This window comes from Canis lupus, chromosome 4 (assembly GCF_011100685.1).
Source record: "Canis lupus familiaris isolate Mischka breed German Shepherd chromosome 4, alternate assembly UU_Cfam_GSD_1.0, whole genome shotgun sequence".
Classification (NCBI taxonomy): domain Eukaryota; kingdom Metazoa; phylum Chordata; class Mammalia; order Carnivora; family Canidae; genus Canis; species Canis lupus.
Genome location: NC_049225.1, coordinates 24,952,933 through 24,967,934, shown reverse-complemented (window position 1 = coordinate 24,967,934; position 15,002 = coordinate 24,952,933). Strand labels below are relative to the sequence as shown.

At 55.4% G+C, this 15,002-nt stretch overlaps 1 protein-coding gene across 5 annotated transcripts; it reads right to left on the bottom strand.

Moving 5' to 3' along the window:
* Positions 1–13: 13 nt before the first annotated feature.
* ZSWIM8 (zinc finger SWIM-type containing 8) lies at positions 14–14,449 on the bottom strand. Of its 5 annotated transcripts, none has more exons than XM_038534370.1 (26): positions 13,950–14,449; positions 11,659–11,812; positions 11,312–11,406; positions 10,963–11,135; positions 10,679–10,786; positions 10,485–10,566; positions 10,227–10,347; positions 9,787–9,988; positions 9,466–9,641; positions 8,104–9,097; positions 7,193–7,324; positions 6,881–7,060; positions 6,592–6,775; positions 6,283–6,381; positions 5,383–5,507; positions 4,482–4,722; positions 4,223–4,381; positions 3,896–4,124; positions 3,432–3,721; positions 3,053–3,276; positions 2,033–2,521; positions 1,618–1,801; positions 1,339–1,515; positions 1,048–1,167; positions 612–722; positions 14–491 (listed from the first exon to the last, which is right to left on the bottom strand). In XM_038534370.1, exons 1-26 carry the CDS (start codon positions 14,155–14,157, stop codon positions 31–33), a joined length of 5,718 nt encoding a protein of 1,905 aa, XP_038390298.1. In that variant the 5' UTR covers positions 14,158–14,449; the 3' UTR covers positions 14–30. The 5 variants fall into 5 exon arrangements, with proteins under 5 accessions (XP_038390298.1, XP_038390299.1, XP_038390302.1 ...); XM_038534371.1 differs by having other exon boundaries at positions 1,642–1,801; positions 13,950–14,448; XM_038534372.1 differs by having other exon boundaries at positions 20–491; positions 612–790; positions 13,950–14,448.
* Positions 14,450–15,002: the final 553 nt, after the last annotated feature.

The window sequence follows — 15,002 nt, the reverse complement described above, 5'->3', positions numbered from 1 at the left end:
GGCCCAGGCAGACTAGAGTAAAAAAGGAGTTTATATATTTATAAATGCCAAATAAATACCAGAGGCCACCCAATGCCCCCTCCCAGACAGGGCTGTCTCCCCCAACCCTAGGCTTCTAGGGTCTGAGACATCTTGGCCCCAAGCTACAGCCCAAGAGCAGCTGCCAGTCTGGGCTACCAGAGAACTGAGTGGGGATGATCTGTCCAGCCAAGATTCACTCCCTCTGTGTGAGGGGCCCCCATAGCCACAGGCCTGTGTCCCTGTATAGGACCCTAGAGGGGCCAGACTCATGGGGAGAAGGTGGTCATCTCGAGGGAGACCCGCTGCCACAGCTCCTTGGTCTGTTTGCTGCGCTTGAGGTTCTGCAGGATGTCGTTGAACTGCATCATGCCCATGGGTGTCAGGCAGAAGGCGCTGCGGGCACTGCGGATCGCGTTCACAAAGTCGTCGTAGTCGGCAGGGGTCAGGTGAATCAAGCGGTGGTGGATGTACTAGAAGAGGATGAGCCACTAAGCACAGAACCAGGCCCATCCTCCCTAGCGCACGGGGTAATCTGTTCCCTGCCTGCCCAGGAAGTGCTCCGCCCTACTCCATACTTCCTAGGTTGTCACCTGCATGTATGCCTGCTGGCAGCGCTGCACCAGTTGGTGGAAGGCCGGGGCACGCAGGTGGTTGTGGGCATGAGCAGGGCTCAGCCGCTGCAGCGTCTCCATGACGATCTCCTGCAGCACAAACGGGCTCAGCACCCCCTTGGCTGCCCCCACACAGAACTGGTGCACGTAGTTCACTCCTGGGGGGCAGGGGGAGGGGCATGAGACGGGGGTGGCCACCTCTGCCCTAGGGACCCAACTTTTATCTCTCAGCTCTGGCCTGGCAGAGAGCCTCCCTCCACCCCAGGAGCTGAGGTAACCCCCCCACCCCCCGCGCACGCACACATACCCGACCAAGGCCTCAACTCTGAGCAAGAGCTAGGAAGGAGGTCTGGGATAGGAAGGTGGGGGAAGCGGGAGGGGGGCGGACAATGGTCCTGGGGAGAGGAGGTGTTACCCAGCTTTGCTGCCAGCCCCAGCAACCATTTGACATCATCAGTGTAGGGGGGGGAGCGGGAGAAGTTGTTGGGGTGATCATTGTGTGCTCTGCGACCCAGCATCTCCAGTGCCAGCATTCCTGGGAGAAAAGGGTGGGCACACGGTGGGGGTACATCCTTTTTCATCCTCTACCCCGACATGGTACACCTGACCCCACAGTAAACCAATTAAGAGCTGTGGGGAGGGAGGTGTCGCTGAAGAGCCTGTGGCACAACTGCAGGTGGGGGCACAAAAAGGGACCTCCTCTCACCAACACGGTAGGCAGCGTGCAGGTGGTGCAGGCTGTGTGGGTTGACGGGCTGACTGTGTGTCTCCTCCTCGGGTGGTGGAAACCCCCCGCTCACCAGAGGGCTGGGCTGTGTAGTCAGGGCAGGCAACGAGGCACCCTGGATGGCTGGAAACGTGGATGCTGGATGGACACTGCTCACTGAAGGTGGGATGAAAGCCAGATGAGGAACTCCCGGCCCAAAAGGGGACAGAGAGGGTTCCTCCCCCAACTCCCTGCCCTGTGTACCTCCCCTCCATTCACCTGTTCCCTGTCCCCACAACTCACAGGCCACACTGGTGGGCAGTGGGAGCCCTGGCTCTGTGTGGTAGGGATGTACTGTGATGGGTGCCATGGAAGGGACGGGGAAAGACACAGCAGTGGCAGCAAGTGAGGGGGGAGTCACTGAGTAAGGGTACTGAGCCCCCAAGAAGGCAGGATGCACACCCTAAAGACAGGGAGAAGAGAAGAGAATTCTATTAAGATGTAGCTCTCCCCCTTGGTCCCACAACTGGTGTCCCTACATTTTTTATCTTAGTTGGCTGGCCTGGGTCCCCCAGCCCTCCACCACCTCACCAGGACAGCCCTAGGACTCTCCCAGAGGACCCCACTCCAACCCCACACGAACCCTCAATGTTTTTCCACCTGCCCAACCCCCCCCCCAGAACACTGGTCTCACCTGTGGGTATGCAGAGCTGGGCACAGGGAAGACGGCAGGCCGGGGCATATGAGGCATTGGGTGGGCAGGGTGTGCTGGGTGGGTGAGGTATTGAGGGCTGCAGGGCAGGTGGGGCTGTAGAGCAGTGTAGGGGTGCAGGCCAGGGGAATGACCATGCCCCAGTCCTGGACCTGGATATAGACTGGACCCCACTGAGATGACTGGCACCACTGTGGCTGCTGCTGTCACTGCTGCCGCTGCCACTGTAACCGGCTCAGTCCCTGGGCCCCCCCTGCCCTCAGGCAGCCCCCGCCCAGCCTCCCCAGCTGCCCTGATCCCACTGGCACTACAGCTTGTAGCCCCTTCACGGGCTGTGGATGAGCCACCTGCTGTTTGCTCATATAGCCAGAACCACTGGTGAGCAACCTCAAACAACACTTCGGGGTATACACCCCCACCCTTTGCCGCCTCTTCCACTGCCATGCAGGCCTTCTCCAACATCAGGTTATCCTGGAAGGGAGGGACACAGAGGGTTAAGGGGAGGGGCTTCCCTCAGGGTCGCTCTTAAATGACATTCCACCACCTCTGAGTTGGCTGGTTCCCGGGGAGGCATCAGAGGTCAGGCTGATGCTCAGAGTCCGTGTCAGAGTAATGAGTGCTTCACACAGACGCTGAACAAACAACTGACCAGTAGAAGACCCAGGTTATAGTCCTAGTTCTAAACTAACTTACACCCCCTCCCATCCAATTCCACTGTCTCCCTAAAGTCTGCCCTGAGTATTCCAGCCTGCTGATCACCTCCATCCCTAAAGCACAGGCCTCCATTTCCTTAAACTATAAAATAGGAATAATCCTAATCTCAGAGTCGTATGGTAAAAGAAGAAATGGATGTGAAAGTGCATTAACAGCACAACAGGACAAACGGGATAATCTGTGAGCTCCAGGACACAGGAATCAAGAGCTGAACTATTGATTTTCCTCATGCCCAAAGTCCCTGCCCAGATGCCTCAAAGCAGGTCCCCAGATTGCCCATAGAAATACCTGCTCCTTGCACTGCACCAGGGCCCGCTGGATCTCATTAGGGTTCAATGCATGGGCATGAGGCAGGCAGCTGAGGGCTAGCTCCGCCGCTGCCCTCACCATATTGGAGTCTCGTGCCCGTGATGCCCTGTCAGCCAGGGATGCAACCTCAGGGGGTGTCAGGTGTCCATCCCAGCACTCTACCAGTATAGTCAGAGCTGCACTGCCAATCTCCATTGCCTGACCTTCAGGGAAAGGAGCAAAAATCAGAATGGGGTGAGTACGGGCACCTCTGGGGAGTGCAAGTGGTATCTGAGATCAGTAATTCCACGAGGATAAGACTCTCAGCTCTATCAATAAGTACCCCCCCCCCATACCCCAATCAAGACACTGGGTTTACCTGTAATCCAGGAAACGTGGGAAGAATAAGTACGTGAGAGCCAGTTGGGAGAAACAAAGTTGTGCAGGCCAAGGGCATAAAGCCCAATCTCGAAGGCGCAAAGGTGCAGGTTGCGGTGAGGACCCTGGTGGCCCCCTGAGGAAGATGGATGTGTGAAAATGGAAGTGCTGCTGTTGCCCCCTGCCTTGATCAGCACTGTCTTCGCCAACTCGAAGTAGAAGTGTGCAGCTGCCTCTGATGGCTGATTGGGTACATGGGGGGCATGACTCTCGGGACGGCGGCCCTTGTACCTGAAGGGGCAATGGGGTAGGGACGGGGATTGGGGTTTCTCTGAAATGGGTATCCAGGTTGTTTGGGTAAGACCAGGGTAAGTGGGGTTACGGGGGAACATTAGCTGGATTACACTAGGGATGTGGCTCTGAGGGTGGGCCAGAGGAGAGGAGATGGGTATTTCTTCCACTGACCTGCCAACCTCAACGGTCTTTGCCCGGGCCCCTCCACTGGCACTGGCCCGGCGACTTCCACTGGAGGACGAGGAGCCCAGGGAGTCCGAGGAAGAACTGCTAATGCTGTCACTGTCCTGTCCTCGGCCCCAGGAGGTGGGGGCCCAGCCCCCTCGAAGTGGCCTCCGGCTTAAGGTGGGGGAGCTGTCCGACGTCGTTTCGGGGGCACTGCTGTCAATGCTGGCCATGCCTAACCCCCCAAGACAAGTCAGTCTCAGAAGCCAGAAGTTCCAGAGTTCAGACTTCAGGAATATCCTCCCCTCCATGTCATCCCACAGGCTGTCATACCTGTGTGTTTCTTCTTAGGCCGCCCTGGGGAGCCCCAGCCCCGTCCATTGTAGCCTCCACGACTGCCGAGTGCCAGGCGGCTGGGAACCTTCCCTTCTGGCCTTGGGGTCAAGGCTGCCTCAGATGGGAGACCCTCACAGGGAGAATGTGGGGAACTTTCTAGGTGGGAGAAAATAGGACATTGGGATGAGCTCAGGAAAGGGGACCCCAACATGGTTCCTATACCATTCATCCCCCCTGCCCAGTGCCCCCACCTCACCAGGCACATTCTTCTCTGTGAAGCCCTCAGTGGGGCCTGGCCCAGCCCCTGCAACACTCCCTGGCTGAGCAGGCCCTGCAGAGCCCGAGGTCAGTGGTTGCAGGGCCCCTGGGGCAGATGGGCCCCCATGCTTTGAAGGAGACCTCTGGCTGGCTGTGGCTGGGCGGCTGGATGAGTAGAACGAACTCAGTGTTTGGGGCTTATGCGTCTGGCTCTCTCGGTCCAAGAGTTTGTCTAAGATCTGAGAACAGAATCAGACAAGATGCCCTTTAGCTCCTGACTTCTATTTCTATTTACCTTCCTCTCTCTTTGAAACAGCTTCCAGAAGCCTTCCCCAGTTACAACCATAGGCGGAACCCCCCATCCCCCAGATAGGGGCTGGCTTACGTATCTTGGTATCCTAACACTTAACCATAGGACTGAGTATATGGATATTCAATAAATATGAAATAAACGTAAAACTGACTTTATGCCCTTTGCTTTTCTTCTTCCACCCCCTGCCCAAGCACTCCTTTGAGACCATTAGTCTTTTTTAGTTAGTGGGTTTTTTGTTTAGTTTTTTAGAGGGAGAGTGTGTGTGTAAGTGGGGTAGGGAGGGCCAGAGGGAGAAGAGAGAGAGAATCCCAAGCAGGCTCCATGCCCAGTACAGAGCCTGACACAGGGTTCAGTCTCATGACCTTGAGATCGTGACCTGTGCTGAAATCAAGAGTCAGACGCTCAACCGACTAAGTTACTCAGCAACCCCCCCACACCCCATTTGGTCTTACTCTTTATGAAGTGTCCCCAGGATTCTCCATTAATCTCCTATGGGCAGTATAGCCCTTTCCTTATTGTACTGGAATCCCCTGAGAAAGATGGTAAAATTTGCTGCCTGTCAAAATCCCAGTACCTCTGTCCCTACCTTTTTAAGCTTGGCTTGGTCATCCTTATAAGTGATCATTAGAGCCAGTGCCAGGTCACCCTTCTCCCGACGTGTGCCTTCACAAAGGAGGGGATGCTCTGCCTCACTCACTGTTGTTTTCATACCTGTGAAAAGAAGGGTCTCATAGGGACTGAGAATGGCCATAACTCCCAAGATGCCAAAGGTGAACACGCTGGGGCTACTGAGTCAACCAGCATATGACATAAGGAGTTCTGACCCAACCCACATCCCCTGTGGAAGGTCCCCACCATTTATTATACCCAGCCTTAGCTCCGATCTACGTTTTAAGACCTTCATAAGCTGGCCCACTCTACCTTCATAGCATATCCATCATTTCAAGGAAGTTGGACTCCTCACTCTCATGAAGACTCAATTATCCCTGTTTTTATTCATGGTCTTTTGTCCCTCTACCAAAAACCTAACTGATCTTTTAACCTACATTCCATATTCTATATCCTCCTGGAGTCCTTCTCCTAGATTTTTGTTTTGCTGCTCTTACAACACTAAACAGCCATAGCACACAATTTGTTCCTAAATTCTTTTTTTTTTAAGATTTATTTATTTATTCATTCAGAGAGAGCGAAGAGAGTGGCAGAGACACAGGCAGAGGGAGAAGCAGGCTCCACGCAGGGAGCCCGATGTGGGACTTGATCCCGGGTCTCCAGGATCACACCCCAGGCTGCAGGCGGCGCTAAACCGCTGCGCCACGGGGGCTGCCCTGTTCCTAAATTCTTGACTGTCTCATAGGCAGTACTTGGCTTATACACGTCATTCTGGCTGTCCCACTGCCATACAGCCCCTTCAAAACAGGGCCACATCTCACACCCTTCATGGCCACAGGCTTAGCTCATAGTTGTGCTCAAGATAGTCTAGACTCACCTAAGGCAGCAACTGCTGCTTCAAATCCCAGCTCCTCATCCCCAGGCATCTCGTTGTTCCAGTTACGACTTGGAGGCCGGGAACCCGTGGGAGAAACCACTGGACGAAAGTTGAAGTCAGTCAGCCAGATAGAAGCATCATGGGGAAGAATAAAATGTAGGGAACCCAAGACCCTTATCATTCCAGACCTCTCATGAAGCTGCCTGATGGGTCCCAAAGGCAATTCAGAGCTTTGGGGCTCTTGGTTTCTCCTGAGAGAAAACTACTCCTACCCAAGATTCCTACTTGCTATAAAGTCATGCACCGTACCTGGAGCACAGAGAACGTCAAAGATGAAACTGGCCAACATGAGAGGCAAAACAGGCCGATAGTCACAGAGCGTCCCCTCCCGAAGCTCCTCTGCCCGGCACCGCATGGTACTCATCTCACTTGGACCCAGAGGAATCTTCTTGAGCAGGGCAGCCACCTCAGACTCCTGGTATGCCAGCTTCACCTAACAGCATAAGCACAGCTCAGACCTCTGTTGTGCCAGTACACATCAAGCCGCAGGGCTCTGAGGAGACTGCAGTACAAGGCTCAGATAGATAGACCCTCTGACCTCCAAGGCCTTGGTAGAAGCTGGGGGCCGCTGTAGCTCCAAGGCAAACATGCCAACTCGGAAGGCCAGGTTGTGGTGCTCTGGACGTTCACTTAGCACTGTTAATAGGAAGGCTGCCTTGGTCAGGGTGTTGGTGGCCACCCAGGTCTGACGGCTCGTAGATACCTTGTTCTTCTTGCCCTAAAGAAGTAAGTGCAAGGAGGCAGGCTGATGAGTCTGACTCATCTTGGTGGAGTGAGAAGGAGGCTCTCACTTGGGGTGGGGCATAGAAGAGGGTTGGGGCAAGTGGGGAGGTAGGTGGGAGTCTCTCACCTTGGCAGGGGGCGGCTCTACCTTGAGGTCGGGTGGGTTGGCTAGCAGGTCCTGGGCAAGCTCCACGGTGAGGCGGGAGGCCTCACTGCTGTAGCCATGCGCATGCAGGGCCTCAGCACAGGCAAACAACACCTGGGGAGGACATGGGCCGCACACAGGCTGAAGCCCTAACTTCCAGGGGCAGGACACCATACTCACTCATGCAGCACACATCCCATGAGTCCTTGCTATATGCTAGGCCCTCTACTGGTCCTGGGTATACCACAGGAACTCACAGTCTGATCAGAGAAACAGACACACAAACACACAAACCAGCGTGAAGCCAGCTACCACTGGGAAAGGTCGAGAGGGGAACAGGTGAGTAAGATACCTCACTGGGACCTGGGGTGGAGAAGCAATCTCAGGGACAACTTCCTAGAGGAAGGGATCTCTGAGATATCTGAGACCTGAGGAAGGAACAGGAACTAACTGGGTAAAGTGAGGGAGAACATTCTACGCAGAAAGGCCAATCTGTCCAAATATAAGGATGCAAGAAAAAGCATGGCAAGCTAGAGGAATGGTTCAGCTGACCAGTATAAAGGACAGAAGAGCTGGATGAGGCTGCAGAAGCACGCAAAGATCGGACCAAGTAGAGCCTCACAAGTCATGCCAAGGACCTTCATTTTTAAACTCAGGGCAGTGAGAAATCACTGAATACTTTTAAGCATCAGAGCGACACAACCAGACAGCCCAGGAAAATCAACATGGAAGCAATGAAGAGAATGGATGGCAGGCAGGAGGGCCAGTTAGGAGCCCCACCACAGGATTCTAACAGCCATGCTCCAGTCCTGACACCCCTGACTAGAGCCAGACGGCCCCTCTCCCAGCTGTGGCTAAGGAGCACCCTCAGCGTCCTCTCGGCGTCCTCTCACCTCCATGCGGCTCTCCTGTTCCAGTGGCTTCAGCCCGGCAAACAGGTCATGCTCCTCCCCGGCCCCGCCCTCGGCCTTCTCTTCCTCGCCCCCAGCCCCATCCTGGGCATTCAGATAATATGCCTGGTAGTCATCATCCTCCTCTCCGACTGCAGTGGCTGCCTCTTTGGTTTTGGGGAGCCCATTGCCACTCTCATCTGTGGAAGGGAGGTCATCCCGGGTACAGACCTCCCCAGGCAACAGGCCACGGGGGCCAGCAGAGGCTGTGGGCGGCTCAGGCCCTTCCGAGAAGTACACACCACCATCTTCTTCGTAAGTATCTGGGGGCTCAGGAAGGAAGGTGGGTGGACCTCGGGAGCCACCAGCAGGAGGGCAGGGTGGCGGGCTCTCAGGGAATCCACCAAAGGTGCTGGCCTCTGCACCCAGGGCCAGGCTGCTGTCATCCAGGCTCATCTCGGCCAGATCTGGCTCCAGGGAGCTGTCTTCACTGCTCAGCCGTCGCTTGCTGCCGCCGCCTGCTGAGCCCTTGCCCCCACTGCCAGCCCCACCCAGTGCCTTGGCTTTGCCCCCACCTGGGCCCATCTTATGCAGGGCCTTATCTCCCCCCTCCGCAGAGAGGCGGCGGGGACCCCGCTGCGACGAGGGGACCCCCTCACCCAATCCCTTGCGCTTGGCCCCCGGCTCCTTGGGCCGCACAGCTGGCTCAGAAGGGAGAGCTCGGGGCCGCTCCCGGGATTCCTCCAGGCCCCCAGGGCGGGAGGCACCTGGCCGAGGAGGCAGGGCCCGGGCCCAGCACAGCGCCAACTTCCGGTCAGTGCCGCTGTAGGTGACACCGGGAAGTGGGTAGGCCTCTTCCCAGTTGAAGTAGCAGGCCTCCACTGCTGGCCGGAAGCCAGGGAAGAGCCGCTCCAGGGTCTTTTTGTGCTGTCCCCGCTTCACATTCTCAATCACCTTCAGCTGCCACTGGCGTAGCTGTGCACACAGTTCCCGGCGACTGTGGGAACAAAGTTGGGGAGGCTGCAGGGGGGCTACACTCTGCCCTGAGAGGGGATGGAAGGAGACAGAGCCGGCACGAACCCCAGAAGGGGGGCCCAAGGAAGGCCCCAGGGAAGCACTGCTCCAAACAGCCCGTACCCATCACTCCAACACTTAGGCATCTGGGAAAGCGGGAGCTATTTCGGGGAGGGAAGGAAGAAAGCCTCTCAGAAAAAGAACTCCTAAATCTCCAGCAACCCTAATACTCAGCACCTGCCATTTCCTGAGGACTAGAAGAGAACATGTCTATGGGTCCAGGAGATGAGGGCTCGGTCTGTCTGGGCTGGCCCGGGATGGGTGCCATGGCGAGCGTGGGGAGAGACTCACCGCTGGGGACTGAGTGCAGGGTCCAGAACAGCTAGCCTCCACAGGGTGACCATCTCGTCACACATGCTGGCACACGCATGGGCGGCCACCTCTGACTGCCCATTGCTGCGGCCCGTGTGCCCACTGGCGCTGCTGTGTGAGGCTGAGGTGCGCACGCTGTACCACCAACCCGTTATCTGGAAACAAAGAGGGCCCCGAGATGCACCTAGCAGCCCGGAGAAAGAAAGAGTGGCGCTCCCCAGTGTCCCCATCAGGAGGGAGGCGAGGGTAAGGGAAGGAGAAAATGAACCACAGCGGAGCTCGCCAACCCCGGAGGGTTACCTGTTCATAGGTGAGGCACTGGTCAGTGAGGATCTCCAACAAGGGGGCAGCATTGCTGTCCCTCCGTTTGAACATCTCCCGCACGATGCTAAGTAGGTTCCAGACCCCCTCTGGCTCGCGGCCCCTCAGAGGGCGCAGCAGACAGGCCCACTCGGCAGCAGCCGGAGGTTCCGTGGAAGACAGATACATGGAGTTCACGTCACTGTGAAGGCAGTGGGTGGAAAATGCTAACCCTGAGATGGGTCGCATGAAACAAGTGCACCAGGGCTTTGACACAAAAGGGGTCCTGACCCCAAACATGGAGGGGGGGGAGGGACGCTACAACAACAATTCTTGATCCTCAGGTATTAACAGAACAAAGCAAAGGATCTGTCAATCTGTCAACAGCCTGAAGGACGCTCCCCTGCACCACAGACACAGGCGTGAAGCGATCCATTTACCTGAAGACCACAGGCGAGGGTCCACAGAACTTGTGCAAAGTCTTCTTGATGTTGTCAGTGAGTGTGGATTCATCCAAATACCAAGTACTCTGGTCAGAGGCGGAGGGCCCTGCTGTGGGGTCTGGGGGTGACAGGCAGTCAGTTACCTAGAGATAGGGGCCTGGATTCGCCTGACAGCAGCAAGCTGTTTTTAGTCAGCGGTACTCTGCGCTACCAGCTTGCTTCCTTCCCGCCACCCTTCCTTCTCTCCACACTCACCGGGGGCTCCACACACGGTGTTGATGGCCGTGGACTGCGAAGAGAGGAGTTCATCCAGAAGACGCTGGGCTGTGGGGAGGATCTGAGCGGGGAAAGGGACAAAGGCACAGATGACCCCAGGAGGCACTGCTCTAACATGAAGACTCGATCGCAGTCCTGAGCTCCGGGGCTGGAGGAGGGCGTGCCTCACTCACCTGCTGAGGGAGTTCACTGATGAGGTACTGGGCAAACTTCTGCAGCTGGTCCCTCTGCAGCCGAGACAGGGACTCTGAGACTGGGGCACGCAGGCAGACTGCAGAAGCCTGAAGGGGACACGGAGAGAAATAGAACAAGCTGAGAGAAGGCTTGCTGACGCCGGAGCCGGGGAAAGACAGGCAGATTCAGGGAGGCGAGGGGGCTCACATTGTGGCCAGGCATGCAGCAGAGAAGGGGGGGATGGAGCGTAGGATAGGGCCGGGATAAATTGGGAGGGCCTCACGTTGTGGATGCGGAAGAGACAGAGTGCCACGACGTGAGTGCACCATTTGGCCCCAGCCCCACAGGTGCAGCTGCAGGAAGTGACCCGGCAACGGTCAAACATCACAGCCACGTTGTAGGCCCCTTTGGGGGGGACCATCTGAGGTGGCACCACTGTAGCACTCAGGTGGAACCCTGGGAAGAAACATGGGTATGGTCAGGGAAAGCCATCGAGACATAATTCTCTGCCCTCAACCCTGGCCCTGCAGTTATCCTGACGACCTGCTCTGGCTTCTTGCAGTAGGTCCTTCATTCCTAACAAAGGGGATAGGAGGAGCAGGGGTTGTCACAGGGCACAAGGGGACCCTTACCTATCTGCAGTGGGTCTTTCACAGCCCTCATGCGGAACAGCTGATCCCCTCGCTGGAACTCGTCCGCACTGCCATTGGCCAGGCAGGAATACAGCCTGATAGTGAAGAAGACGACACAGCCACAACTCAGCAAATACCCTTCAAGAGACCCTGTCAGAGACCATAATGCCCTGGGCACTCTCTCCCCAGTGTCACTCCCTCTTAGGGAAAATCCCAGGCACTCTCTCCTCCCCTTGTCGTCTTCTTACCACAGCCCCAAATACAGTATCTCCTTTGTTCTGTAGGAAGCCCAGCACACAGTGTGGAATATCAGGACCCACTCCCCACCATCAGTCCTTTAGCCTCACCGGATATCCTCTTCATTCTCAGGGAAGCTCCAAAAAGCAATTCGGAGCTGTAGCTGCTCAGGCACTGGGGGATAAACTTTCTCCACCACTTCAAATGGGATATGAAATGCCACCTGCTTTGCTGATAGCTCCACCAATGGGATCACCAGTCCATCTTGGAAACAAATGTTTGGGTGAGGGTAAAGAGAAGGGGAAATGAAAAGGGCCATGATTACTTGGCACCAATGCCAGTGCCTAACTTCTTGGGCCCCACTTCACTATGAAAGAAAGGGGAGATCTGGATGAAAAACCCAGGGACGTTCCAGTTAGGATACATTAACCCTTAAGGCTCCAACTGGGGGAGGGGAGCTAATCAACTGCAACCAACAGCCTGCTACCTAAGGTCTAGAAGAGAAGTTACCAGGGATATCCCAGAAATTCCTGGCCAAACAGGTGTGTTCCAAGATCCTAGCAAGTAACCCCTCTCACATGGCTCGGCATCTAATTTCCCTCATACCTAGCACTTTAGATTCATATTACATTGTTAATGTCTCTTCCTCTGACATTCTCTTCTCTAGTTGCTTTTTTACTATCCCTTTTTCTCTAGATGACTCTAGACCTCTACCTAAGGAGTGAAGATAGGCCAGAGCCCAGAGGAGTTAAGAGAGAGAGAGGTCCATTAAAAGAGAGACTGCATGTCCTCTGGCACACCTGAGCCTTGGCTTCCTACAATGCAAGCCTGGGAAGGGTGGGGAGGAAGATGGGTTATCCTAGGAAAACCTAGCTACTGCTCCTGTAATCACCTGCAGTAGGATGGAGTTGCTACTCAATGTTTCCTGCACTGTTTTAATCAAAAAGTGATGAAACAAAAACAGATTGCAAATGTATCTCACCAAATTGCTAATCAGAGTAGAAGACAGATCAGAAAATCATGGAGCTGAAAGAAACCTTTTTTTTAAAAGTTAATCTCCTTATTTTACAAGCAAGCAACTGGGGGTAGCCCGGGATGGCAGGGGGTTTGGGGAATGACATGCTTTTCTAGATTTTAACCTATTCAGGAAAATACTGATATGCTGAAAATTTTCATCAACATGACTTCAGTTACTTCCCTCTAAGCCCCAAGGCTACCCATACATGCAAATGTGAGAAAAGCAAAGAAACCATAGAAGACCCACAGTGAAACTGCCTATGATCTTTGTGGGCATGTGGGTGTGTGTACACAGAACATACTCCACCTCTCCAACTGAAGTTGAACACTACCACTCCTAACGAGTCACATGTGTACATTTCTCTCTGTCCCAGTGGTGCTAAAAGTGCTAAAAATCTCTGCAGGGCATTTTGGAAAACAGGACTCTTGGAATGGCTGGAGTAGAATCACACCCCCAAATGCCTAAAAAAGTCAGCTTGCATTGAGGCCCAGGACAAAAACTGTGCCTTAAGGAAGGCAGGGAAAGGATGTGGGGAGTCTTGAGGCTGTGGATCTTCACTTATCATCACTCTCCCCTCAATCCCCTTTAATTAAAGGAAAAATCTTCACAGCACTGCTCAGTTAATTCACTGAAAGACCTAACGATGAAAGAAGCTTACTGCAAAAAAAAAAAAAAAAAAAAAAACAGTAAGGGTGTTTCATAAGGAAACTCTAGAAACAATTACCTACACCCTTCCCCGGGGTCCCAGATGATAGAAATCTAAGGCTCTAATCCAGCGGTCCCAGCCGGGGCTCCTGACAGATGTTCAACATGGCTGGGAACCAAGCCTCTGATCTGAACCTATGTAACTATGGAATCTCCTCTCACAGGCCAGTTCACCTACACTTTCCTCTGGATGGAACCCCTTCCTGGTGTAGCCAGGATCAGAGACTGTCATCGCCCTTAACAGGAAGTTCCCAACGCACTTTGCAATGGGGTCGACACACCTCAAGTGGTTCCCTTCTTCACGATCCACCCCCTACCCGCCTTCTCTTCTATTTTTCTGGCTCGCCACGGGCGGAACTGGTAAGTATTCCCAAAGTCAGGGGAGTTTTTTTTCTCCTACCCCATCTCTAAGACAAATGAACCACAAAAGACGTACTTTGTCGTTAATCCTACCCACCGGAGGATTTCCCAGCCCTCACTCCCATACACACGCACACAGGCGCGCGCGCGCTCGCGCTGGCGTGGAGGAGCCAAGCCCAGGAAGACTGGAAAAGCGAGTCCAGAAGTCCGTTCCGAGCTTGGGACAGCTCGCGGCCGGGACAGCTCCCGAGCAGGGACAGCTCCCCAGCAAGGCCCGAGCAGAGCCAGTCCGCTCCCTTCCCCCTCCGTCACCCTCACCTCGCATTCTGGTACCGCCGCTGCCACCGCCGCCGCCGCCGCCAGTGGGGGAATTGGGCCCCGCGGACTGTTTGCGCCATCCCCGCCAGTTCTGGCAGAGGCTCTCGGCCTCGGAGATGAAGGAACAGAGCGAATCCTCCTCAAAGCGGTCCGAATCTTCGAATGAAAAGCGCTCTCCGTCCTCCCATTCCGCGAACATCAGCTCCATGGGGCCTGCACCCCCCGGGGCCGGGTCCCCCCCCGCGGATCCGGGGCCTGGGCCGCCGGCCGGGGGCTGAGGGGAGGCCCGGGGCCTGAGGGGCGAGCCGGGGCTGGGGGTGGCCGGGGCGCTCAGGGCGGCCGTGCCGGACGAGGATCTCAAGCCTGGAAGGGATATGGAATCGGGCCTCGCCCAACTGCGAGGTGCGAACAGGGATCGTGGCCAGTACCCGAGACTCCGGGCCCGGACGAAGCGCTCGGCAGCCGGGGCCTCTCGGCGGCTGCGGCGCCGCCTCCCCCATCAGCTGATCTGAACTTCCGGCCGCGCCGGCCACCACCACTTCCGCCCTCGCGCGCTTGGGAACCGGACCCGGGACCGGCAGATGTAGAGGACCTGTCTGTCTAATTACTGCATTTCCTGCCTTTTTTTCTCGAACCCACCCTCGGATACCGTAAGAGGAAATCAATACACAGAGGAGTATGAAATGACTACAGATCCCAGCAATAACTCGGCGTCCATAATGTCCCCGAGGAATAAACAGCCGCCATGAACGCCGGGAAACGTAGGCTGTCAAGCGATAACACAGAAACTATTAGGTGGAGTTTACGGTTTTAACTCCGGATAGGCCCTGGGGCCGCATAACCTTCTGGGAGTTGTAGTCCAGAAGCCTGCATTCCATCATACTTTTTAATAGGGTCTCTTCAGGGAAGTACCACGAGAAGAATGCACTTGATTTCAGGAAATGGTTGTACGGTTTTGTCAGTGGGTCCTTTTTTTTGTGCTATGGACCCTTTGGCAGCCTGGCAGTCTTTAGACCTCCCTTCTCCAGTTGTTATAAACGCACAAAATAAAAC